The sequence below is a fragment of the Pomacea canaliculata genome, linkage group LG5, assembly GCF_003073045.1.
Source record: "Pomacea canaliculata isolate SZHN2017 linkage group LG5, ASM307304v1, whole genome shotgun sequence".
Lineage (NCBI taxonomy): Eukaryota > Metazoa > Mollusca > Gastropoda > Architaenioglossa > Ampullariidae > Pomacea > Pomacea canaliculata.
This window is the reverse complement of record NC_037594.1, coordinates 22,809,432-22,834,434: the sequence shown is the minus strand read 5'-3', so window position 1 is coordinate 22,834,434 and position 25,003 is coordinate 22,809,432. Positions and strand designations below refer to the sequence as shown.

The 25,003-nt window shown below is 37.2% G+C and overlaps 2 protein-coding genes across 7 annotated transcripts in view; both read right to left on the bottom strand.

The window, feature by feature from the left end:
- Positions 1-2,383: 2,383 nt before the first annotated feature.
- LOC112563895 (ornithine aminotransferase, mitochondrial-like) lies at positions 2,384-11,261 on the bottom strand. Its single transcript, XM_025238352.1, has 9 exons — positions 11,110-11,261; positions 8,650-8,876; positions 7,716-7,940; positions 7,101-7,324; positions 6,701-6,873; positions 6,379-6,457; positions 5,817-5,930; positions 5,433-5,574; positions 2,384-5,032 (listed from the first exon to the last, which is right to left on the bottom strand). The coding sequence occupies exons 2-9, from the start codon at positions 8,843-8,845 to the stop codon at positions 4,860-4,862; spliced, it is 1,326 nt and encodes a 441-aa protein (XP_025094137.1). The 5' UTR covers positions 8,846-8,876; positions 11,110-11,261; the 3' UTR covers positions 2,384-4,859.
- A 592-nt stretch (positions 11,262-11,853) lies between these two features.
- Positions 11,854-25,003, bottom strand: part of LOC112563892 (receptor expression-enhancing protein 1-like) — a 34,518-nt gene continuing 21,368 nt past the window's right edge. For 2 of the 6 annotated variants that reach the window (XM_025238347.1, XM_025238345.1), the window contains 9 exons: positions 24,909-24,985; positions 24,301-24,421; positions 23,770-23,883; positions 22,839-22,959; positions 22,167-22,253; positions 21,692-21,801; positions 20,601-20,609; positions 19,826-20,362; positions 11,854-17,924 (listed from right to left, as the gene is read on the bottom strand). In XM_025238347.1, the coding sequence (XP_025094132.1) occupies positions 19,886-20,362; positions 20,601-20,609; positions 21,692-21,801; positions 22,167-22,253; positions 22,839-22,959; positions 23,770-23,883; positions 24,301-24,421; positions 24,909-24,976 (1,107 nt within the window). In that variant the 5' untranslated portion in view covers positions 24,977-24,985 and the 3' untranslated portion in view covers positions 11,854-17,924; positions 19,826-19,885. The remainder of the gene's footprint in view (positions 17,925-19,825; positions 20,363-20,600; positions 20,610-21,691; positions 21,802-22,166; positions 22,254-22,838; positions 22,960-23,769; positions 23,884-24,300; positions 24,422-24,908; positions 24,986-25,003) is intronic. The other 4 variants (XM_025238348.1, XM_025238346.1, XM_025238349.1 and 1 more) reach the window with 4 other exon arrangements.

The following is a 25,003-nucleotide window of genomic DNA, read 5'->3' as shown; positions in this document are numbered from 1 at the left end:
TACCCTCCTCTCCGTCTGTGCCCTTGAACACCCGCAACATCGCCTGCAGTTTTGGCGCCGCCCCCTTCATCAGTGCCCTGCCCTCAGCAGCCAGTCGTGCCCGCGAGCGCCACACCCCTCGTCCACGCGCCGACCCGCCGCCGTTACGCTGGCAACCAATCGAGGGGCGGGGCGGAGTCGTCATCATTAGTGGCATCTCTGTGGGAGAGACGAGCTGGTGGCACCACTAGAGAAGCCCACTGCGGGCACTTCATGCCTTGTCGAACGAAAGAAGTGATCACAGTCAAGAACCCAGCTTCCCTCTCGCTATTTATTTTTTCCCCTTCTATCTCTCTCTGATGTAATGACTTGGAAAGTTCATGATATGGTGCTTCTGTTCAGTTTTTACAGGAGTAAACCGATTGGGTTTAGAATTCATCGGAGGTGGAACTTAACGATGGAGGATTATAAAGATTATTTTTGATAATGAATTATAAAGGTGGCGGTGTGTGTAAGAGAGAGAGATGATTTTTGTGACTTATAAATTCTACAATGTGTCAATAGGAGAGTGAAGATTATAAAAAGCAGATAAAAAGTAAAATATAAGAATAATTGTTTAAGTTGCTTCAACCGTGTTCTCTCTCTCTCTCACACACACACGCACAAACACGCACGCGCACCTCCAGTTATCTGTTGACCCCACTATCGCATGTGTAGCGGACCGCGGGATGAAAAGAAGTCCACAAGGTACTCGAGCATCTGTAGATGAGACTGTTCTATCATAAATAGTTCTTGTGTGAGCAGAGCTCAACGCATTCCTTAGCATCAAGTATGCTATCGAACTGAAGCACTTTTTTCCTTCGCCTCCGTCGACATCTGAATGTGAACGGACCCTCATCCCTAGAAAAATTTCCGTTGTCTTCATTCGCGTCTTCTTTTGCTATTTCACTATCCACAATGCCTTTGGCTATCCGTGTATCGTGCTATCCTCAAATCATCAGCTGTCCAATGAAGGGATAGTTTGGGTGGTGCCTCTGGTTTCATTCTGCACACATGCCCTAGCCATTTCCATATTTTTAAATTTATTTATTTATTTATTATTAAGGTTGTTATATTTGTGCAGATGGTTCTTGTAAGGATTTCTTCGTTAGTAATTGTGCTCGGCAAGAATATCTTGAAAATTGTCCTCAGACATTTGGTTTGAAAGGTCTCTAATTTCTGCCTGATTTTAGCTGATGTCTTCCAGCACTCACTTCCAAAGAGTAAGACCGGAAGGACATTGCTTCTGAAGATTCTTGATGTTGTATTCCTCCTGAGAGCTTTGGACTTCCAAATTTCTTTTAGCATGGCAATGGCTTTATTTGCTTTGATGAGTCTGTTCTTCACATCCTTTTCTGAATCTCCATTTGTTGTTACTAGATTGCGAAGGTATGTAAATTCATTGACTTTCTCTACTTCTTTGTTATCAATTGTGATAGGTTCAGTTGGCATTCTCTCATTTCTTCTGTTTAGCCTGTTTACTCCAAGTCCTATTTTTGAGGAATTTTTCTCTTAGGGTTAAATTGTTGATCTGTTCCTGCGCATCTTTGCGTTGGCCGAATAAGGTAACAATGTCATCAGCATAAACTGTCTTCCAGTAAAGATGTAAGTGTCCAACGGATTCCTCTTATCTTCTTTTGTTGTTTGTGTCCATAAAATGGTGACAGAATGCAACCATTTGACACCAGTGGTAATGTTGAAATTGTCCGTTACCGCTACAAACCACCTGGTAACTGGTATACAGAGCTTTTATTACATTTACTATTTTCTGTGGTATTCCATTAGTGATACATGATTTTCCATAATGGCTCACGATGTATGCTGTCAATATTTTCGCTGTTGGATGACTTCCTTTAGGTCATGGTGATGAGGCTTTATATCCAGGTCTTCTTCACTTTCTGAGATACTGGCTGGCAGCTTGGTCGGTGGAGCAGCTGCTCGGTGCCCCTTTCATCCCCTTTCTTTAGTGATGATGTTCTAATCCTGGGATGGTAAGTCTTGACTGCCGCTTCTACTTCCTGTTAGCCTTTTTGTGATCTTGAAAACCAAGTTCATGTCCTGTCTTCCTGCGGCTTCTTCTGCTCTTATAGCTAGGTTTTCAACAAATTTTATTTTATCTCTTCTATCTAACCCTACATCTTTTGGTAGTCAAGTAGTACCATATTCCACAGTAAGCTTACAGGCTGGAAGTTTCTTGCAAGATTGCAAACTTTGTGGAAACTGGCAATGAGCGAAGCCCTCTTTATTAGGACCAAAGCACCCTGCCTCTGTCAAAACTTACAGAGGTACAGAGTAGTGCATTTTTGAGAATTCCAACCACCAAAACATCCATTCTTTTAAAACAATTCTGAAAATTAGCTGAATGTTGGTGACGTGCTCTTCATTTCTGTGTATTTTTTTGAATTTATATTTGTTTCCTCTGCATTCTACAATCAAAGCATGTGCACACAATATCAAATTCATTTATTTAATCTCTGAAAAGGTTTCATTGGATATTTAAGAGAACATGAAATATTAAAGAAAGCAGGCTACAAAACGCAAAAGACAAGATGCAGAATCTAGCAAAAATTAAAACAATACAATTTTTCGGATTAGATACTTGGTGCCTTAGGTGGTACCTAGATCCCTTACTATGGTTTGTGCAGAGTAACCCACCTCCATTCACCCTACCAAAGCACAAAAACCTTGGACTATCGGAAAAATGGGAGGTAGGTAGCTGATGAGTATGAAGCAGGCCATGTGAGATCATGAATCTTACCACAAAACATTTTTGTCAAACCAGACATCACATGTCAAATGAAGACAAGTCCCTCAAGTGGAAAAATGGGTTTTAAAAAATCTAACAGATTTAGGGCACCAAACGTTTCTAAAGAAACAAAATTAAGAGATAATTGGTCTGTGCAATTGAGGAATAAAGTAACCTTTCTCAGTGATAGACTGCAGGTCAGATATAATCAATGATCAAGCAGCCTCTTTTCATACTTTCTCACATGTGCAGTTTAATAACACATTTTTTTCTGGAATGGAAGTGTTGCTGGTAATTTGCAGAAAAAGTGCATACGATCAGAAAATGGTACACTTACAAACACTGTTTGAGAATAAAACTACCAAAACAGCAATAAGTGTACTTTCAATCACTGACAGCTATCCGTAGAATTTATATGAAAATGCATTAAATAGACTAGCAATAACAAACAGTGCAGGCATCTACTACAATAATTATGACAAAGTTAATAGACGAACAAATATAATACTGATCAGTATATTACAATATATATATAATAATACTGATCAGTATTATAATACTAATACTGATAGCACTAATGAAGATAATGTGATGAGAAACTAAAAAAACATTTTTGTAAGTTCATAAATTCTTATACTTTTGCTGTCCAATGGGATACAATTTTTAAATGATAAAAGCCTATAAAATGTAGTCCCATGGAAAACAGCGAGCTTCAAAACACAAATATCATAGTTTTCAAAGGCAGATTTGTTTATAACCTTATATGGTTTACAAATAATTGCATTTTAAACAGTAACTTGTACAGTTTGGAACACAGAAAGACTGCATTCTTCCATTAATAAAATCTGCTGACATTTCAGTTCAACTCTGACAGCCTAGGGCAAAATTCCAATACCCGTTTCAGACTGCCTTCCAATAATAGCAATGGAATTGTGACAGTGAAAACACTGAGATTCAAAACCTAGTGGATCTGGGAACTCAAACATTATCTCAAAAATCAATGAAAAGGTAAACACTATAAGGGATAAATTCAAGTATTTTCCTTTTACACAATATTCTTTTGTTATATGTTGCCAGAAAGATGCACCTTTTTTTGTCTTTCATGTCATCTTCAAAGTTTAAGAATAGATACAAAAAAGGCTCCCCTTCTGAAAAAAAAAATGAAATGGGTACTGCCACTACTGAAGCCAACCCAAACAAGAAAAAAAAAATCACTTCAAACATTCATTTCAAATTTACCTCTTTCCCCAACTGATACAAAAGTCAGATCTGCTCTCATTGTGCTTATATAACAAGTTGAACTCAAAAGAAATTGCAACATACAACAGATATAAAGATATTTGCAAGCATGCAAAAATATATCACCTAAAATCTTAAAACAAAGTCATTGCAGATCAAAGGTTGCAAATTATAGCACAACCCCCAAAAAACCTTGTGACTGAAAAAAAAAAAAAAAAAAGGCAGGCTTGGGTCATGGGAAATATATATATAAAAGAGCCACTACTTATCCAGTAAATAGCAGCATTTCCATTACTGACCAACTTTCAAGTCTGTAAATACGAAAACCCCAAATACAAAAAATACAAAGATCATTATCAGTTTATATCCTCTTTGCTGGTAATGTCAACTTTAATGACATCTGGTCAAAAGTGAAACATATAAATATATCAACAAAGAATTTGCAAAATGTATGAACACAATATGCTATCAATTATCTGTAACCAAACATTGTCAAATGTATGAAGTAACAAATGTACTTCTAAAAGCAAACTGTGTATTCCATTTTTCGTTTTACATGTCTTAGTTTAAATCTACTGTATGGAAATAGTTTGACTAAACACCAAAAATGATATATCCATAGCCCATTACTGTTTATGATCAAATGAAAAAGTTTTTTCTTTCTACAACCTGTATTCTCCAAAATTCCAGGTTAGAAACATACTGAACTCGAATGCATTAAGGTAAAATATGAAATCTTATAAAAAATATATAGGAAGAATTGAGAAAAGCACAGACTGCCTTCATCAATATTGTTCCCAAAAAGTTTAAATTTTACTCAACATGAAATAGTCCTCGTTTTCTTTTTTAAAAATAATTATTTCAAGTTCTTCAGACCTAGTACAGTACCAGAGATGATATCAATGCACTCCTCCATTTGGGTTTTGGAGATGACAAGAGGTGGGGCAAAGCGGATAATGTCTCCATGAGTGGGTTTGGCAAGAAGTCCATTGTCTCGCAACTTCAGACAAACATCCCAAGCATCATATTCTGCAAACAAAATGATCAACTCATTCTTCCATGACCAGTCAATGTTTAGATAATTTTTCACATGTAAAAATATCAACATACTTCCTAAATTACTCTCCTGATGGAGCAAAGTTCTTTTTATTTCTAGCTTTGTATAAATTTTGAGAATTAATATTCTGAATGGTTTTAGTGCTGTTGTTTGACAATAATTATACACTCTGGTTTGCCTGGAATGTCCATCTTGTGCTCAAGTAAATGGCAAAAACGTTTTAAATATATAGATAAAACATTGGAGGGCGCTGATATTTAGATACAAAGACAATTGACATTAAAGTGCATAAAAAAATCCCCCCCCCCCCCCCCCAAAAAGACAATGACGACGAAATATTGTAACTCTCATAACAAATATATCTATATAGGCCTGTATTGATAACAATGATTTCATTGAGCAAGCCCTTGCCCCTGACCACGCTAACCACATCTTTTGGTAGTTTCTCCAACTCCTGCCGAAGAATGTGCCCCATTTGGTCTGCATTCTCTGCTAGTTTCTCTTCCATCAGCACCTGTTGACAGAATCAAGAGGCAGCAACTTGACTACAGGTCAGTTTCAAGCACTTTTTTAACAATAATTTGTTTCCCATGACATGAAGACTTAAAACACTTGTTTATTAAGCATTAATTTCAACTAAGTTTTTAATTTTTCCATGTTAAATTTTAGCTCTACTCTTAAAACGTCTTAAAGAACGTGCAAGAACAGGCCTTTAAACTGATAAACTGTGCTCAAAAGGTTGGTTTATATATTTACCTCTAAGGCAGCTATGGCAACTTTGCATGCCAGGGGGTTGCCACCAAAGGTAGAACCATGTTCACCTGGAAGGATGGTCAGCATCACCTCATCGTCTGCCAGAACAGCAGACACCTACAACAGTGCAAATTAGAGTGAAACATACAAACGTCATCTTGAAACAAAGCAGAAGCTTAACACCTTTTGCCAGCTTCCATCAGAATTCAAAAACTTAAATGTGAATAAAGAAATCAGCAGACAAGACGGTGATGATGCTTATACAAGTGACAAACAAACACTGGCTGCATGCTGAGAAAAGTTATTTGACCCTTGATAATGCAGTAATCATCTCTCACTCCAGAATCACAGATCGGCCTACATGACTGGTTCTCTAATGCCACAGAATAACATATAGCAAACCTTACTTCTAACCATAAAACACTGTTCATACAATCCAATGTACACTACCGTCAGGAATGTAACTGGTTTTGCTGCCACACTGCTCTCATCACTTGCTGTAAACATCTCTTCATGAAGTTAGATGCTAAATCCAGAAGTAAAAATGAAAGGGTGTAGTACTTACTGGCATAACTCCTCCTGACAAAGCCTTGCCAAGGATGACCAGGTCTGGCCGCACATTCTCATGGTCACAAGCCAGCAATCTGAAAGGAATTTTGTGAACAAAAGGAAGGTAACATTAAGCTTACAGAAAACTTACACATTTGAATTCTCAATGCTCTTGTTCTTTCTCATGTCTGCTTAAAAAAGAATTCTTGATCTAAAAACATAACCAAATGAACTGTCTTTGAGATCACACATCTCACACCGAACCAGCATCCTCAATGAACAATGGTAAGAAATGTCTTATTGTTAAGTCCAGAATGGCAGAGATAAGACATCTTCACCTGCCAGTTCTGCAAAGGCCTGTCTGAACTTCATCTGCAATCATGAGGACATTGTTCTTGGTACACAATTCCCGAACCTTCTGCAGATAACCTTTGTCAGGAACCACCACCCCAGCTTCTCCTTGAATGGGTTCGAACATGAAGGCACACACATGAGGATCTTGCAGCTTTTTCTGACAGAAAAAAAAGAACATACTGATGAATTGTATGTCAGGGTAAGATAAAAATACTTTCCAAATATTACATCAAGTATTTACAACAGAAACAGATTTCATTTTCTTCTTGTATTTTATTTTATAGTGGATATGCAAGGTATGTAAGTAAAAAGTGCAGGTCCCTATCACTGTAAGCATCCGACACCTCTGCATAAGAAAAAATCAAACTGCATCATGACACTCACCTCAAGAGCAGGTACATCATTGTAAGGAATGATATCGAATCCTGGCATGTAGGGTCCATACCCTCCATAGCTAGAGGGATCTGTAGAACTGGAAATAGCTGCTAGGGTGCGCCCCCAGAAATTTCCCTCTACAAAGACGATCTTTGCTTGATTCTCTGGAATTTTCTTCACTTTGTAAGCCCACTTGCGAGCCAGTTTGCAGGCTGTTTCTCCTCCTTCCACACCTAATGGAAGTAAAAAAATAAAATAATAATGTGCATTTTACCATGATCACACACTGCAATATCAACAAAGCCACAAATTAAATAAATTTCATGTAATGTTAAAATCCATCAAATTTGCCACTATTACCTCTGAAGAGAAATAGCAAAGCTAAACTATAAACAAAACATTTACACCATGCCGACTAAGACAAGTAACCAACATCACAGACTTGTTATGAACACAAGCAGACCATACAACTAAGTCATAGATTAACAGATGTAGAAATGAGCGACATGTATAATAGAGGACCTGACAGCAGAACACTGCATCATGTGATCATAAATCATATAGCCTGAATACATTTCTGAGATATCTTGAACGGAGCTTAAGTGTCCACTGAAGACTGCTGACCTGTGTTCATCGGAAGCACTTTATCGTACTTGAAGAGCTCTGTTATGTACTCTTCATACTCTCCAAGAACATTGTTGTAGAAAGCTCGGGATGAGAGTGTAAGGATTTCGGACTGTTTCTTCAGTGCTGCTATGATCTTGGGGTGACAATGACCCTGATTACAGGCACTGTAAGCACTCAGGAAGTCATAGTATCGGTTTCCTTCCACATCCCACACAAATACACCTGGCCAAAAGGAAAGAAAAATAAAAACCCCAGAAAATCAAGTGAGAGAAATAAAAACCAGATGTTCATTACTTTGTGCAAGGAAAATTAATAACCTAAACTCATTATATAAGTAACAGTTGAAAAGTAAGTTTTACTATATAAAAATCACTGTACATTTGCATTGTAGACTAACTCTAGTGTCAGAAATGGGTTTAAAAACAAATTGCCACACATCTTCGTGTGTGCACTCATGCTGCCATTGCTTTTTAAAAGAAAGGTACACGCAGAAAAAATGAAATCTTAAAACTACCATCTTCTTGTACCTAAGGAATGTAACTCTTTTCAAATGTGATTCACATAGCTAAATGACTGTATTTTGTCCCCTTTTGATTAAACAGTTTTGCGGTAAAATTTATTAAATATGATAGACATGGATGGGCAGCTGACACATAATGGTTGTTGAAAGGGCTGGACAAATATGTTAGGCATGGACTCAATGAGTTAAGAGCACCATGTTGATATTTAGTAGTAAACAAAATGCTGTCCATTACTGCTTAAAAAAAAATTTGCTAGGCTAATCAAACTCTGGTATGCAAAAGATCATTAAAAGACAGAGTATCATTATCTGTCTTCTGTTTTCACACATTTTGTTGGCATAAAAACAAGTCTCGCTGTGAAATACATGTATACACATTTACAAAGAGTATTATGCAGGCTTACTACTAACCTTGTCCTTTGTTCAAGGCCACGGGGAGTGGGTGATAGTTGTGAGCTCCATATCTATCCTCTCGATCAAATACTGCCTGAGATCTAGTTCCCAACTTGGTTGGTCCCACAGCTGGTGCTGCAAGTGTAGACTTGGTGACAGAAGTACTCACCATTCGTTTGGCAGCAATAGTAACTGGTTGCAGGCGACTCAGCATGGTGGATATTCTGAGTGGATATGCTAGAGAACTGTAACATCAATAGAAATCATAAATGAAGCATGTTAAGATGAAAGAGAATTAAACGATGACTAGTGACTTTTTTAAAAAAGAAAAAAGAATGTTCCTAGCTAGGCCTTACCCATGAGACTAACTTTTCACCTGTGTCTCTGCCACCTAGTCCACATATACAGCCTGGTACCTATGCTACCACTGAATCTTTTTCTTCTGGCATGGCTGCCACTGTTGCATCTCATCATTATATCTAATTGCTTCAGCCAACTAAATGAGCATAAACTGCCACATCACACCTCTTTGTGTGAACTTGTGTACCATGCTTTACAAACGCAGCATCTTACTGGCACTGTATCATGGTCTAGATTTCTTCATTACTGACTTACAATATACAATGCTGCATCACATTAATCACAAGTTTATACATGATAACACAGCTTAGAGTTAGTTGTTTTCTTTAACAGTTAAAAGAACAACTTTTTAAAGGGAGAACGTAAGGTTTGGTCAGAATATTTTGTCTCATGTTAAAGCTCTAAAGACAGAAATATGGACATTTATAAAACCCAGCCCCTAACAACTTATCTGAAAATGAAGATATTTCATTAGAAGAAAAAAAATATTCTGGTAATGTAAGGGTTTTCTTCTACCACCAGCATACGGACAATAAAAAAAAAAAAATTCAAGAATATTTCAACATATGTTTAGTACATTAAAATAGTAATAAATGTAGTAATAACAATAAAGAGCTCATTTCCCAAGAGTGGCGGCAAGCTCAATATGCGGAGCTCACAGGACTACAAACACAACATTTGCTGACATTTGTTTCTTGTATGGTTGACTGTCGGTTCATTTATACTGTTTTGTGTACAGCCAGAGCTCACAAGGAAATGCACATAAAAATTCAATAATTATTATTACTACAATGAAGCTCACAATGAAACATATAGGTTACACTGTGGTGAGCTTGACAGAACACAAAGATTGGAAATTCAGCTGAGTTAGCTAGTTCTATGGGATTTTTGTGAGGCCATACTTGAAAGTTTCAAACAAAGTTCAAAAAGAAAGTAGCAGCGAATTTCAAATGTTGGAGTATCAGCCAAATTTTCCTAGTCAAATTTGGATACAGAGCTAGCAGGTCATAGAGCCTGCTATGGGTGACAAAGGGAAGGCTGTGAAGACATCAGTAGTAGTGTGGTGGTCTAACAATTTGCGCTTGAAACGACAGCCAGTGCAGCTCAGGAGTAAGGTTATAATATAGTCGACTTTCTTTGCCTATGGAGAACCATGTGAACGGCATTGTTTGAGTCACTTGAAACTTGTCTTAAAGATAAGACTTGCAGTAGTCTAGCCTGGACTGCGCAGATTTCTGATGATCTTGGGCAGATACGAGTTAAAAAAAAATCCCGACCATACAGGACTTTATTTACATTAGCCTGAGCATGGAGGGTGTAAGACTGCCAGAAACCAACAGATGCTGAGCACTTTTTGCAGAACCTCGTGTTTTTAACAAGTAGTCGACCTTGACCCTTTTACAAGTGCCACGAAACCGACATTACATGCAACAGCGATTGAAAAGATTTTTCACAATGAACTTTTTTGTATCAAAATAACATTTGAGAAATATGTTACTTTAACGAACATCGTCAAGTTCTTGTAAACAGTGTGTTTAGCATTCCCATGTACACAGTACCGTGAACACGTACTACAGATAGAGCAGCGAAGTGCTGTCAAAACTTTAACACTGCGCACTTTAAAAAAATTATCTTAACATGTTTGTTCACCATTTAATCAGATTTCAGTGGTACATATTTAACTCAGCTGTACTGCTGTTATCCCAGGCTTCTGATAATACCATACGACATTTCTTTCATAACTGCCGCGCTTTTTCTGCAAATGCCATTCTTTATTGTTCTCCCTGCAGCTGTAACGTTCATAATCATATGCTATGTTGATCCCGTAGCAAAAACGCACATGAGCCAATATATAGCAGCATAAACCTATAACACATACTCACAATAAATTATTTGGCTACTGTAACTGCACTGCACTCCGCAAAACAAGCTTGCGCTAACAAAATAAAGTTGACAATCACAAGAACCACCTCGAGTAGCCGCTTGCCAAGAGTTTCATCATCAAAACTGAACAAAAAAATCGGTGAATAAAACATTCTTCTGTCCAACCCCCAAATTACAAGCTGAAACTTTCAGCGTTATTGTGCACACACACAAAAATTTCAACTCTGCACTTGCCTACGTCTTCCTTCTGCTTGTAACCGTCTTCCTCTGAATGAGAAACGCGAGTGTTCTTGGTGTGAATCACAAACTTTGTCCACGAACTGAATGCTGGCCGCGCGAACAGCGTTTTCCCTGCAGAGCGACCTTGACACGGCACTTGGGAGTTGCCTCCCTTCTAGTGTCGTCTGCGCACAAAACGTTCACCGCATTCTTCGTCTGCAATCTCGTTCAACGACTTCATTGTGATATTCAGTATAGCGGCAGATCTTAAAATGTTATTTTGTGTCGGCTTGTGGTTTTAAGGGAGAGGGTTGTCATCATTATCAGCGCAGTGGTTAGCCAACCCACGAACTTGTATCCCCTAGACAGCTGGCAGACGATTTTTGCTAGAACGAAAATACACGTCCATGGTCAACCTGAGCGGTCCGGCGTTTCATTTTTGGTAATGGTGAATCTGCAAGGCGTTATTTTACTTTCCTGTGTAATGAAAACTTTTAACATCATGTAGTGATTATTTAAATTTCTGCGTGAACTGAGCAATGCATTTCTGCTGTAGTGTTATATTTCTTTCCGTTCTAGTTTAACTGAACGTGTTCAAACTTAAATTCTGAGATGGATTCTGTCGGATTGAAAGAAACAGTTTTCCTGTTGGTTTTTTTTTTTAATTCAGCAAATGCAAATGGTTTAAATAGTATTACAAACCATCAACTGGACATAATATCCTTACTAGTCCTGAAGATAAAAACGCTGAGAACTGGCGTGTCAAAAACTGCATTTATTAATCTTTGTCAAGCTTTCAATATTTCAAACACACCATCCCTTGTGAAAGATCGCCGAGAAAATACAGTACAGTGTAAAAGAAAAGGTTCAAGTTTGTACAATCATTATCACCTCTTGATTAAGAAAGATGATGTCACTGATCGGCTCTCATGCAAAATGGCGCTGGAAGCACAAGGCACATGATGAGGTATGGGCGTGCTTAAAGGAAAGTAAATGTCTTTCATACTTCTGGGGATAAGCAAGAATAAATCGGAACAAAAGATCCTACTCCACTCAACAGAGGGCACCTACAGTCCTCTATCACAAAGATGGAAGACCAAACCGATGTTTAGGCTTGAGAAAACTTTTCTGGCATAGGTGTCTCGATAGTTTAGGCATCATTCATAATGCATGCATGTTGACCTCTGACAATTTTTGCATGTTTTCTCTAGCAAATTTTGGGCTATTTCTGATGATCTTATGATTAACTTAAATACAAGATGCATAAGCCTAGAGACTTTAAATTTGCAGGATATGTCACTTTCCAACCACATCAAGATATCACAGACATGCAAGATCACATTCATTATAATGTCCAAAGAAACCCAAGCTGATGTGCTTGTTGTTTTTTTGGCAATAACAGATCTTTTTATTGTGTGCTTAAATACTCATTCTTCATAAGATTTTTCTATGGCTAGAGTGCTCTCACAACCACAGCTCCCAGTGTGTTAAAAAAAATTTGAAAATTACATGCAAGATCTTAAAAAAGTTCAGCCAAGAAATTGTTTACATAAATCATGCTGGACTGCATGACACTTTGTGATAAAATTATACATTTATACAGCTATGAAACAACTATATAATGCTGGTGTCAGAAATTTATGCTAATCTTCCATTTTGAAATGTTTTCTTATGTGATAGTTATAACAAGCAGAAATCCTTTGTTTAACCCAATAAACTTTAAGCTTTTGAATTTGTCATGCTAAATCTACTGCAGCTATACACATCACAAAACACCAACCAGCGTATGCCTTAGATTCAAGGTTATATTAAATGAATGCCTCATAATAAAAATCCTGAAAGTAGCCCCACTACATATGCCATACTCATAAAGCTTTCATTTTACAACAGTCATGTGTATAAAGTGCTGATCAAATGTAATCCAAATTTCTCAATGAAAAATACCACTTCTGCACAACTGCATTTTCCCCAAAACATATGGTATGCTCCTATTCTATTGCATTCTCTCTCTTGGATTCTCAAGATTCACCTGTTTGAGCCATACCATAATTGTTCCCTTCAACAATCACTTCATTGTGAGTACGACCACATGTACATCAAGTGCAATACATACATTTTTATTAATATCCCTGTTTGCTTTTTTTCGCCTTCACAGCAGTAACAAAAATATGAAAAATGTCCACATAGAAGTTTGCCTTCATAACAACCTTGGCAATAAAGATAGGGTGAGAAGAGCTCTAGAGACAGTTTTGTTAACTCTTTACATTTTAGTACAACATACAGAATCGAAAAGCCACATCTGCTTACTGGATGAGCAAGAAAGAAAATAGTAAAGAGTTAAGAGACAGGTTTGTGATATGTGCATCCCCAGCAACCTTTTATCCTTCTGAAGTGTGCCTCTTATGTCTAGGTAAGACATAAAATAGCATATAGCTATATGCTACAGCATGGAATAAAAGACAGAAATTATAAAAACACTTCAGCAACTTATTTTTTCACTAGCAAGCTCATTAAAAGCACTCAAACTTACAGGCATATGCACTGTGATAATAGGTCTAAAGAAGCCTTGAGTCATGCATAGGTTACTAGGATTATCAGATTGTGATATGTATTCAACAGCCTATAATAAACCTGTTCGTTGCACACTTGTCACAACTACATAAGAGCTCCCTGCCCTAACCAAGGTGTAACAAAAAGCAGCTGGTAATAACAATGCTCTGAAAAACTGTTATTGTCAATACCACTGTGCCAGATCATGATAAGTGAGTGGCTTATCAGCAGAATATTTATAAAAACCACCATTCCTAGGAATTATTTTTAATCTTCTTATGGACTATCAGAGTTTATAAAACAAAATGTGTAAAAACGAGCACTACCTGTTCAGACACACCAAATTATCATCTGTGCAAAAGGTTAAGCTAGAATGAACACTTTTACAGCCAAACCATATGCAGTAACTACCAAGATTTACATGGCTGATGGATTTCTCTCTTAAAAATGGCACTGATCATTTACTGTGATTGTATTACAAATACTGATTCAGTGAATGACATTTTTAACTTCTCTGAAACAGAACAATAGTACTCCTCAGACAAGCTTAAGTGCAGTTGCACGATCCATGTTCAGCTTGCTGTGTTCATGCCGATGCTCAGGTAATCATCTAGTAAAACCCAGTCCTTGGCAAAGAAGACTATCTTTTCAGCAAGGGGAATTTATATTTACTGAACAAAAACCATTGACTTTAAGTGCCTTTTATCTGCAACCTGTGTGGTGTCACTAATCTACCATAACTAGGTGAACATAAACACTTTTAACTGTACCACAACCAGGTGAATAAAAAATATATCTATACCAGTGGTGCTCAACCTTTTTCTCGCCCGAGGGCTACACTGGACATGATATATCTCGCGGACCAGAAAATGGTGGTTTTGCCAGAATCATGATGTTAAAAATGAAATTATGTTGTGCCTGGTTAAAATGAGCAGGCAGGCTGCATGAGGCACCTTTTGCAGGCCATAGTTTGGGCACCCCTGTTGTCCCCAACTTATGAACAGGCTATAATTACATATTAGAATGCTTACCAGGAGCAAAAAACTTCTGAAAATAAACACAAAATCAAATTTTTCTAGTGAGCACACTTTAGGATTAGACCGCGTGGGTACAGTGAGAGAGAACTGTTGTTTAGGACGTGTGTACCCATGCTCCCTCCTGCCGCCGCCACTAGGTGGACAAGTGAACTATCCTTACTTTAAATTTGAAGACAATCCTTAGGTACTACTTTTGAGCTTAAGGACAAATTTGCACCCAAGTTTGTAATTCAAATGTTCATAAGTAGGGGACTACTTTAAATTCCCTCAAGAGAAAATTTTATGCATAGGTTGGCTTTGTCACCTTGCTTCTCCATCATTTACTGCAGATTCCAATTTTGTTTGTTTTCCTTTAGTGACGATTCCCTCATTGTGTAACAGCAGAAAACTGGAGGTTATTTCCCAATGCAAGCATGTTTTATATTTAACAAAATCATAAAATAACAGTCAGTGGCTCAAACTTAGGAAAGCCCTTGTCACTTAAGCTAAAAAATATTGGAATTTTCGGAAACTTTTCACGCAAGTTGGCATAGCATGCAAGTTTCCCACCAAATGAGACCACATGCTTGACAGGCTTAGCACCTGCTAGGAGAGGACACAAAAGTCCATCCTGCTTATCTTCAGCAGATTTTCTCAAAAGTAACAAAAACACACAAAAAGAAATGACGAAATCAAAAATTACAAAACAATAAAGAAAGAAGATAAGGGAACAGAGGCAAACAAAATTAGGGAAGGAGGAAGAAGATTCTATGACTTTGGCAATGAGGTTGACGTGAGGAAGAGCTGCAAGTGTATAAATATATAAATATATCCGGAATGTTCTGTCGGTACTGGCTTCTATACCAGGAAAAAGTACCTGTAGAGCAGTGCATCACTGTATAATTAATTAGCATACTCAATGACAGCAACATAACATGCACTGAAAGTTCTGACAAAAAAAGGCATGCTACATTTGCTTCATGTGAAGTCAACTCTTACCCTGAAAATATTCCAGTATTAGAAATGTTTTGCTACTTTTTCTTCTTCTACCGATATTTTCTAGCATTGCTGGAAATCTCTCACTGATGTTTCCAAAAGATTTATCCATATCTCATTTGAATAATCATGTTGTTAGGTTCTTTTGTAATTACAGAAACAACACTGAAAAGACACTGCAGAACTTACGAAATAAACAGAATAGGGGAAAAGGAATGCCAAAAACAAACCATTACAAGAGAAGAGTGTTGCTCTGCAATATAACAGTAACAAAAAATATAAATACAAAATAGCAGACGCTGATTGCCTGTCTGAGCGAAAATCATGGAAACAGAACACAACATCAAGTTTACACTTAAGTGGCACATTATACAACTTTGTCTAAGCAGATGCTAATGTTGGAATTCATAACAAAAATGCATATAAAAAGTTTCTTTAAGAAAGCCAAGTAGACACTGATCACCTTCAGAGCTATAAAAGAAATCCACAATTTCATGACCATGCACTCAGATACAGACACAAAACCAAAACCCAGACAGACTGTACTGTTTCTTTAACCATATGCTTGTACTTGCATGAAAGAGCTTGCCTCCACCAATAAAGCCTGGATTATAATGAACAAGAAATGACGGTGTGAATGCCTTGATGCCCAGATCTATGTTGTGTAGGTATAGGAAAACAAAAATCATGCAAAGTTTGAATGTTTTATCCCATTCATTCACTCACTCAATTTAGTTAACACATCTCTTGCATTAGCTGTTGAGTAATGAGTAAAGGGGAGAAGGTCTATGCAAGTGACAGTGTTTCGTGATAATGATGATGAAGCCATGAACCCTTACTGGATATTACTTCAAAGACTTCTGATTGTTTGGTATGAATGTCTTACTGGTTTCTATGAAGACTGCAGGTTCAGAGAATGACATCATGCCTCTTCAAAACATTTATAACATCAAAAGTAGTTCTTTTTGAAATAAATAAGAAGGGATTTTGAAACTGCAAAGATTAAATGTGTGTTTAAGTTCAGCTAGATCTAACCATGAATATCTGAAATATGAAAACAGTTTATAGAATAAATTTACTGTAAATGCTCAAATTTAATCATATATGTGCATAAAAATGTCAAATGACAAAGATCTTCAGAACTTGTATAATCAACTGTTAACATATAAACAACATCCCCAATTTGAAAAGTATACAGCTGCAATATTTAAATTAGTAAGCCAAAAGATTTCTTGGTTTGTTATGTCTTAAAGCTGTAAGGATAACAAAATGATAGAATGAGAAAAGAAAAACTGAAAACATATGTAGGCAAGGGTATTAAGCAAGGAAAATGCACTGTGATAAAGTTTTGTACTGCAGTTGCATATGGTGGCTTAAAAAATAAAGCAACTATTATTTTACAATTTAAGCTCTGAATTCAGTCACATTCAGACCATAGTATAGAATGTTGTCCATTTCTATATATTTGCCTGATCAAGTAAATAATACATCTTTCAAGACCACCCACTAAACTAATTCCAGAATGTCAGAGTCAAGGAAAGTGAACTACAATCTGCCACTCAGGAAATCATAGCCTAATCTACAGCTTTTATCATGTGTACACAAATGCATACTTTCATGCTATGCTTAAAAAAATCCAAATTGAATATACTACAGCCAGTAGTCCAGAAAATGATGAAAAGACAAAAATAAAAATCATTATCTGTCTTCTGAACAAATATCAAAAATTGCATATTAACTAGACTGTGGGAACATGCTAAAGAAACCAAACCACACAACCCCTCCCCAAAACCTTCAGCATTTAAGATTTAAAAGGAATTGTCTTCTCCCAAACCCCACAACCTCCCAAAAAAGTGTAATTTCTACATGGCTTAAACACAAAGGAAGTGTATTTTAATCACCTGCATTTCAATCCACAGACAATCTTCACACAAAACACATGCAAACACTGTGTCCTCAACTTTCCTACACAAACACATTTGGTTCTTGTTAGCCAGCAACCATCCAAAGAAAGCTTGCAGGCTTCATCGAAAGATTTGTGGGTAGCACAGTTATGTCACTTCTGTTCACCAATAAGTTGTGCTTAATGTATTTGTGCACATGCCCCACAGGAAGACATCAGAAATATCTACAGCCAGTGTCAATGCCTCATGTTGGGTAGTACCAAAGACATCCGTCTAAATTACATCTTCACACAACTGTCTTCCTAGATGAGCGGGTGCGAACTCTGGAACGTGGTATGGTGCCATAGGTGTTGATTTGTTTTTGCTGGAGGAGGAAAGAAAAAAAAATCCTTAGTAGAAGTAACAACAGAACAGTAGGAAATAAAACAATAGTTCAACTCTTACAGTTGTTTATAATATTTATAAACATCACCTAAGGTCTTGAGCATCTTCCACACTTGCCATTATTATCTGAAGAAAAGTTAACAATACTTTACAAAATTTGTGTATGCTGCCATCTGAAATAATATTTTTGTCTTAACTTTTGTTTTGAAGCTTGGCATTTTTTTTGCAGTTACATAATCAGGACACTTTGAGGTATAACACCTAACACTTGCATGGAGCTTAAAGTTCTTGAAAATGAAAAGCAAAACTTGCATTGGCCCATTTTACAAAAGTAGTCGACCTTGTTGAATATTTAAACACCTCTTTATCCTCATTCACTCTTACTTGGAGACCAGTGTCAGGAAAGCTCAAAATCATACATAAGTAAACATAGTATCTTAACTTACTCCTAATTTCATAGATGTATTTTGGTGCATATTGAACTCAAGCAAGTGCACATTTCCTAATTCACACTAGCAAAAAAGGCCACACATGACGTCTACAGTACTAAAATGTACGAGCAAAGAAAATGAATATTACATGAAGTAAATGAATCTTAAACAGATTTAAGTGTCTTAACAAATATTGTTTACCTGTAGTAAAAAAAAAATTACACAGATGACAACGAGCAAGGGGAGAATGGGACTGTAGCCAATATCATATTTCATGCAGGGACTTATTAGTGCTAAAAAGGAATACATCATGGGTCAGCCGTTTTCTGGTCACTTCTAAAATCAAAATGTGTAAAGTGTGAACAGTTTCATGAAGGAACTAGGCTTTAAAAAAAAGTGAGATAAGCTAGAAAAGAAAACTGCTATGATAAAATCTTTGGCTCTCATTTAAGGCTACCCAAGTCAAAGATAAAATTAAGCTCAAGGTTGCTTTCACATTAATTACAATAAGAACTTTTGACACAAAGATATCCTTTATGTGGAAAAGCACGCTTAGATTTACCTAATTCTAAGCCTTTACATCTGGAAAAGACAGAATTCAATCAATACACTTGATATTGATTTATATGCACTTTTCATGCTGATGTCATTCTTAAGCCCACAGAGTTGATTTATTAATGACGTGAGCTCACTTTTTTGGTTGCTGCAGAAAATGGATGTCTTGATCTCTATCAAAAACACAGGTGACAACTATGATAAGCTTGTATCTTTTAAATGGGGAAAAGTTATTCCTTAGATCTGGAAACTCAAATTTTTCAGGGAAGCAGAAATCTGTACATCAGCTATGTCAAGTTTTAATGAAAATGATAGGCATTAAGAACCATGTCTATGGCAAATTAACCAGTTGGTTTCACTGGCTGAGCCAACATCTAGTCACAAAAGCAGTTTTGTGGAACTGCACTGGCAGAAATAAGAAGGAATCAGTCACAACAGTGCTTTCATCTTCCTACTGCTGCACTATTTTTCCACACCAACTCTACTCTATTCCCCCAGCCCCACTCCCAACATTTTTGCATATGAAACACATCATGCAGCCATTAAAATGTCACAACAGATGGTAAAGACATCTGAAATGAGACTTTTTTCCTACTGTTCATGCATATCATACTGTTCTCCATTCTTTCCAAATGGGTACTAAAAACAAAACCTCTCCAAAACACACCAAAAAAACCCAAACCACTCACTAATCAAGACTGTAGCAAATTATGACAAAAATGAAACAATAATAAATGATTTTTTAAAAATGCACACCAAGCAACGTGGATGGCACAGCGAGTAAGCAGAATCCAAAAAAGTGAGGGAGAGAGATAAGGGGGAACACATTCCCATCAAAATGCAGGAACAACAAATCTACCAGCTAGGAAAATAAGTGTTTCTGGGAAACAAGGACCTGGCCAATTGTGGTGTTCAGGCTGAAGAAAGCCAGCAAAAGAGATGGCCAGTCTGCTGTTCAGCGCTTGCTAGATGAATGCAAGCGAGAGCCAGGGCTTGACCATGACCCCCATCGGCGCCTGTGTGTCAGGTCAGAACTGGCATAGCCTGCAGAGTGGTACAAGGGCAAGGAGGAGGCAGACAAGGATGACGGGGGTGTAGACAGAGAGGATGCTAGAGAGGATGTGCTGCCGTAGCTGCCGGTCCTGCCACCCAAGCTCCCGCTGGTGCTCCGGTAGTGTGCTAACAAAGCTGAAGCTGAGGCACTGAGCCAGCTACTATTTCCGCTGCTGCTGCTGCTACTGTGAGCGAGGGAACCTGATCGAGAGCGCTTGCTCAACTGTCCGGTCCCACCGTCACCTGCATTGCTATCCCTGGCTGGACTAGACCAAGAGCCCGAGCGGTAGTGGTGTGATGAGGCAAGGGGAGCCTCAAATTCCCCACTACCAATAGGTTCGGAGGATGAGCGAGTGGACAATCCCAAGGTCTCCCCATGCTACATCCGCAGAATCACAAGACAAAAGAATTCAAACAAGAACAGTTTTAACATTGTTTTCATTTTCACCTCCACCACAGCCACTCTTCTTTTTTTCTGGCATGCAAACAGCGACAGTTTCCCCTTCCTTAAGCATAAAGAAACAAAAAGCAATATTCAACGGAAATTAATTAAGAATAATTCTGCTTTAAAGATATTACAGTGACTGGTACAATCACTAGTTGGTGCTGATACATACACCTGCAAGCTGAAAGACAGCAAAACAAGAGGATACAAAAGGTCAATGATTAATGAACACCAACAATGTGCCAAGATACAGATTACTATTGATTTCAAAAGTCATTTTACATGACAGAGAAAAAGATGAATTAGAATGTTATGTTAGTACTTTTAGTACATGAATTGCCAGCATTCAATAATTTGTAATGGTTTATATAATTAAGCTCACTTTATTTATAAAGTGAAAGTCACATCTAACACAGGCAAAATAGAAGTCTAACTAAACAATCAATTCACCATTTGAGAAGGAATAAACATTCAAAAGCATTTTCCACTGGTAAATTCAACTTGAGCTTCAAACTCTCGTGTCTAACCATAGGAAACATTCTTCATCTTTTATTATATGACCTGCATTTCAGGACTTAATGCCTTAATATTTCAGTCAAGACTTTCATATAGTCTTGTAACAGCATATTTTCAGTGTGGTGTGCATGCAGGTTTTGCACAAAAGCCACAGACACTATACTAAGCAATAACAATGGTATCAAAACTAATAAAGCCAAGAAGGCAGGTACGTGAGTAGAATGCTCATCTTAAAGGTCCTGCTTGCTAGTAAATAATTTTCTCCTTTCAGCTAATGATTTAAAATATTCTACTAGCTGGTAAATAATTTACTTCTTTCAGCTAATCATCTTGTTGTTTCTAACCCTGAAGACAAGCGTGTCTGCTTTTTCAAAAAATTAAATGACCTAAAAACAATGATCAATGATCTGAATTTGAACAAATGGGAATGACAACTACATAATAAAAATTAATATTCAATAACATGAGGATTACCCAGATACAACAGCGAATATGCAGCTCTATCAAGTCTAGCAATAATGTCAAACTACTGCCAATGAAGCTAATAAAAAAAAACAAAAAACAAAAAAACAAAACAACTAAATATTAATGAAATCTAGCAAAACAACTGTCAAAATATTAGCTGCCAATTTTAACAAGGGTCAAAGACACCATATACTATGAGAACTTAAAAATATAGTAACTTCCCACAAGGCCTGACTTGTCTGAAAACTGAGTGTCAGCAATCTTTTGTAACAGGTTTTTCACCTCTTTTGGTGAATAGAAATGTCTTGTAGTGACTGGGATGGTGAATGTTTCTGTAATAGTGACCTCCTCCTCCTCTTCTTCCTCCTCCTCCTTCAAGATGTGCAGACCACCTGTGTTCAACAGACAAAAACATTCAATCGTACATAAATGTACTTCTGCATGGCTACCACTGGCTGCCATTAGCCTGTTAAAATCACTACCTTTTTATTTTTGATTTCTGTTGACTAAATTAAAATTACAAGCCAAAACATCTTTGATAAACTGGAACTGGAAGCTTACAGTTGAATCACTGGACCTTAATTTGTACTGCATAGGCTGGGATAGCTGCAGATGCCACAGATTTTATGTCAACTTTAAGCCACATCCAGAGTTGCAGTGTTAAGCAAATCTATCCTGTAAACAAATACTAGAAAGTATTTTGCAGGAAAACGAACCCCTCAGTATAATAAGCTAGGTAACTTTAAAAAGTGTTCACCTGAAGAAGTGCTGCTTGATCGCTTCATGTGGACACCTTGTCGAGTGCGGTTTTCAAGTTCTTCGTTGTCTTCTTTCCACCGATTGTCTGCAGAAAATAACACTTAAAACTTTGATGCCATGCCACATAATGACCAAGCCTGTGGTGCACTACTGGACAAATATGCATTACAGTCACGTCCATTTACTTTCCAATGGTTAATCTTGCTGATGAAAAGAACCAGTTTCTACGACTCTTGAAAGCTCTCACTGGTCTCCCATTGCTGCTTCTTGTCAACTTGGTCATGTCTTTCAGATTTATTTGGCACTAAAGAACTTTATGCACTATTAGTGCTGATGATGTCCATGTTTTATATTTATCAAATACACTGGAACACACTTTTAGTTTCAGCAATATTTCCCATTGTTGAATGCAAAGCTTTTTATTACTTTTATCATGGAGTGGATATGGAAACACTAAAACTTTCAGATCCCCCTCCCCCAATGTACGAGACTTTAATCTCTATAATCATATTTCATCTAGTCGTTTTTTCCTTCTATTCCCCAAAAAGATTGATTTCCAACGTTGACTGATTTGGAAAAGTAAAGTTGTCACTGAGCTAGAACTGACATTTCAAAGAGCAGCACTCTTGATACATATGCTTCAGAGGATAACTGTTTGCTGTATGCATACCAAGTTCATCTTCATCCTCATCTCCAATAGGTCGATGCCGTGGTACCAACTGACCTCCATCATTGGACAGATCACTGGTGCTGTAACTTCTCCTTAGATGATCCACAAGCTTGGACTGACCCTGACACACACACAAAAAGAAAAGTCTATATCCATGACAACACCTTGGCACTGTCTTCACAAGAAAACTTTGCGAGGATACCAACGCTAAAGCTGGAAACCTCTCAGAAAAAGAAATATGATTAAATAGATTTTGATAAAAATCATATATTTTACAAGGTGTGGCTTGAGAAAGGCTAAATGTTAACAGAACATGTTAGGGTACAATAAAGCACGTCTTAATCTGGCAATCATTCCTATTCTAAATCTGGTTCAGAAGAATTAGTGATGCCATGTCCCAGTTTTGTTTCTGAATAACTAGGAATAATAAGGAATCCAAACCCTAGATTCAGGGTAGAAACAGAATCCAACAATCTGCAATAGAAACCTATTATCTTTGTTTTGATTTTTACAGTGATTGGCTGCACTATAAAAGAAATAAAGGGTAGGGGGGGGAAGTCTTGAACTATCATACAGAAACAGAAAATGAATGCAGTAACTGAAATGGCAAACAAAATACCACACAGAAGAGATGGTGCTTATTACCGTGTTTCCTTTAAAAACAGGACTGGGTCTTATATTAATATTTATTCCAAAAGAGGTATTACGGGTTATTTTCAGGGGATGTCTTATTTTTTTAATGTACAAAAATCAATAATCTTAATTAGGGTTTATATTATGGGTATGGTGCATATCATGAGCATCCTAAAAAATCATTCTCGGGCTTATTTTCGGGGAAACATATTATCATCAGATTAAGACAAAGCTATAAAGCTATAGACAAGGTTTTCGTGTCTTCTTATTTGTTAAAGAAAGCATATTGTGTACCCACCATGAGTGCTGTCTTGACAACCACCTGAGAGGCATAGGTGATTCCCCTGCTGCCAAGCCGTAAGAGAGCTGTATAGCTCTGATTTCGAGCCTGGGCAATCATCTCATCAATATCCTGCAAATGTACATTGTTCCTGTGAGTTGATTTGACATTGTACTCATGCCAAGTCCATCTACAGTATTTTCTCACCTAAACAAACTCTCCAAGCACACAGCTCCCATTTGATGCATTTGTACCTGTCAAAGACATTCTATGGCCTTACACTCCAGGCACAAATGCATCAAATAGCTATATTTTTTACTGCTGGAGGTCTCAAAAGCCTCAAAGCCAAATTATAAAGTATCTTTCATTGTAATGCCCACAGAATTTTGTGCATGTGTACATAAATGTACAAATGCATGCATATGTACACACCCAACAAACACAAAGCTGGTCAAAGCAAGAACAAATTACATTTTCACAGAAACTCTAAAGAATTTTTTTCAAAAGACATTTCATAATCTATGATAATGACAATAAGAAGATGCTCACCTTTTCACGGCGTGCAAGATGAGGGTGGACAAACTTCTTGAAAAGGAAGCTGGATCCATTAGTCATGGGAGATAGCATCCACAGCACGAAAAGTATCTTTACTTCATAGTAGAATGGCATCCTGTCATATATACAGTTAAAAAGTGTGCACATGCATGATTTGTGCATACATACCCCCAGTCTCTCTTGCTTCTCTTTCCTAGAGAAACACAAACTAGTTCCCTTTACTTTCTTTTATTTCTACAACTTTTATTTATCTTTTACTACAGTTTGCACATTAATCAGGTAAAATCTTGCCAACTATAGCAAACCCTTGTTTCTCTTATGAACAGATACAACTTTTAAGCTATGTTGATGTTCAGCTGTATAAATATACCTACTTAATTAATGATCAAACAATCCTCATAAATAGCCCGACTTCTAAAAATATCAATCATCTTAATAAATAGAAAATAACCTCTGATTATTTCTTTGCTTGATAACTGTCAATACTCCTACAATCCACTCGCTTCCCTTGATAATTTTCAGAATGGAAAGAGTGCTGTGATCACAACTACACGGAGAAGGTGATTTTTATGGAATTTTATTATTTAGGGGCAAACACTTACCATGACAGAAAGACGTCAGAAACTGTTTCAAAGGAAGTAAATAGTGCAAATACTATCCAGTACATCATCCATTTGACCTGAAACAAATAAAATTT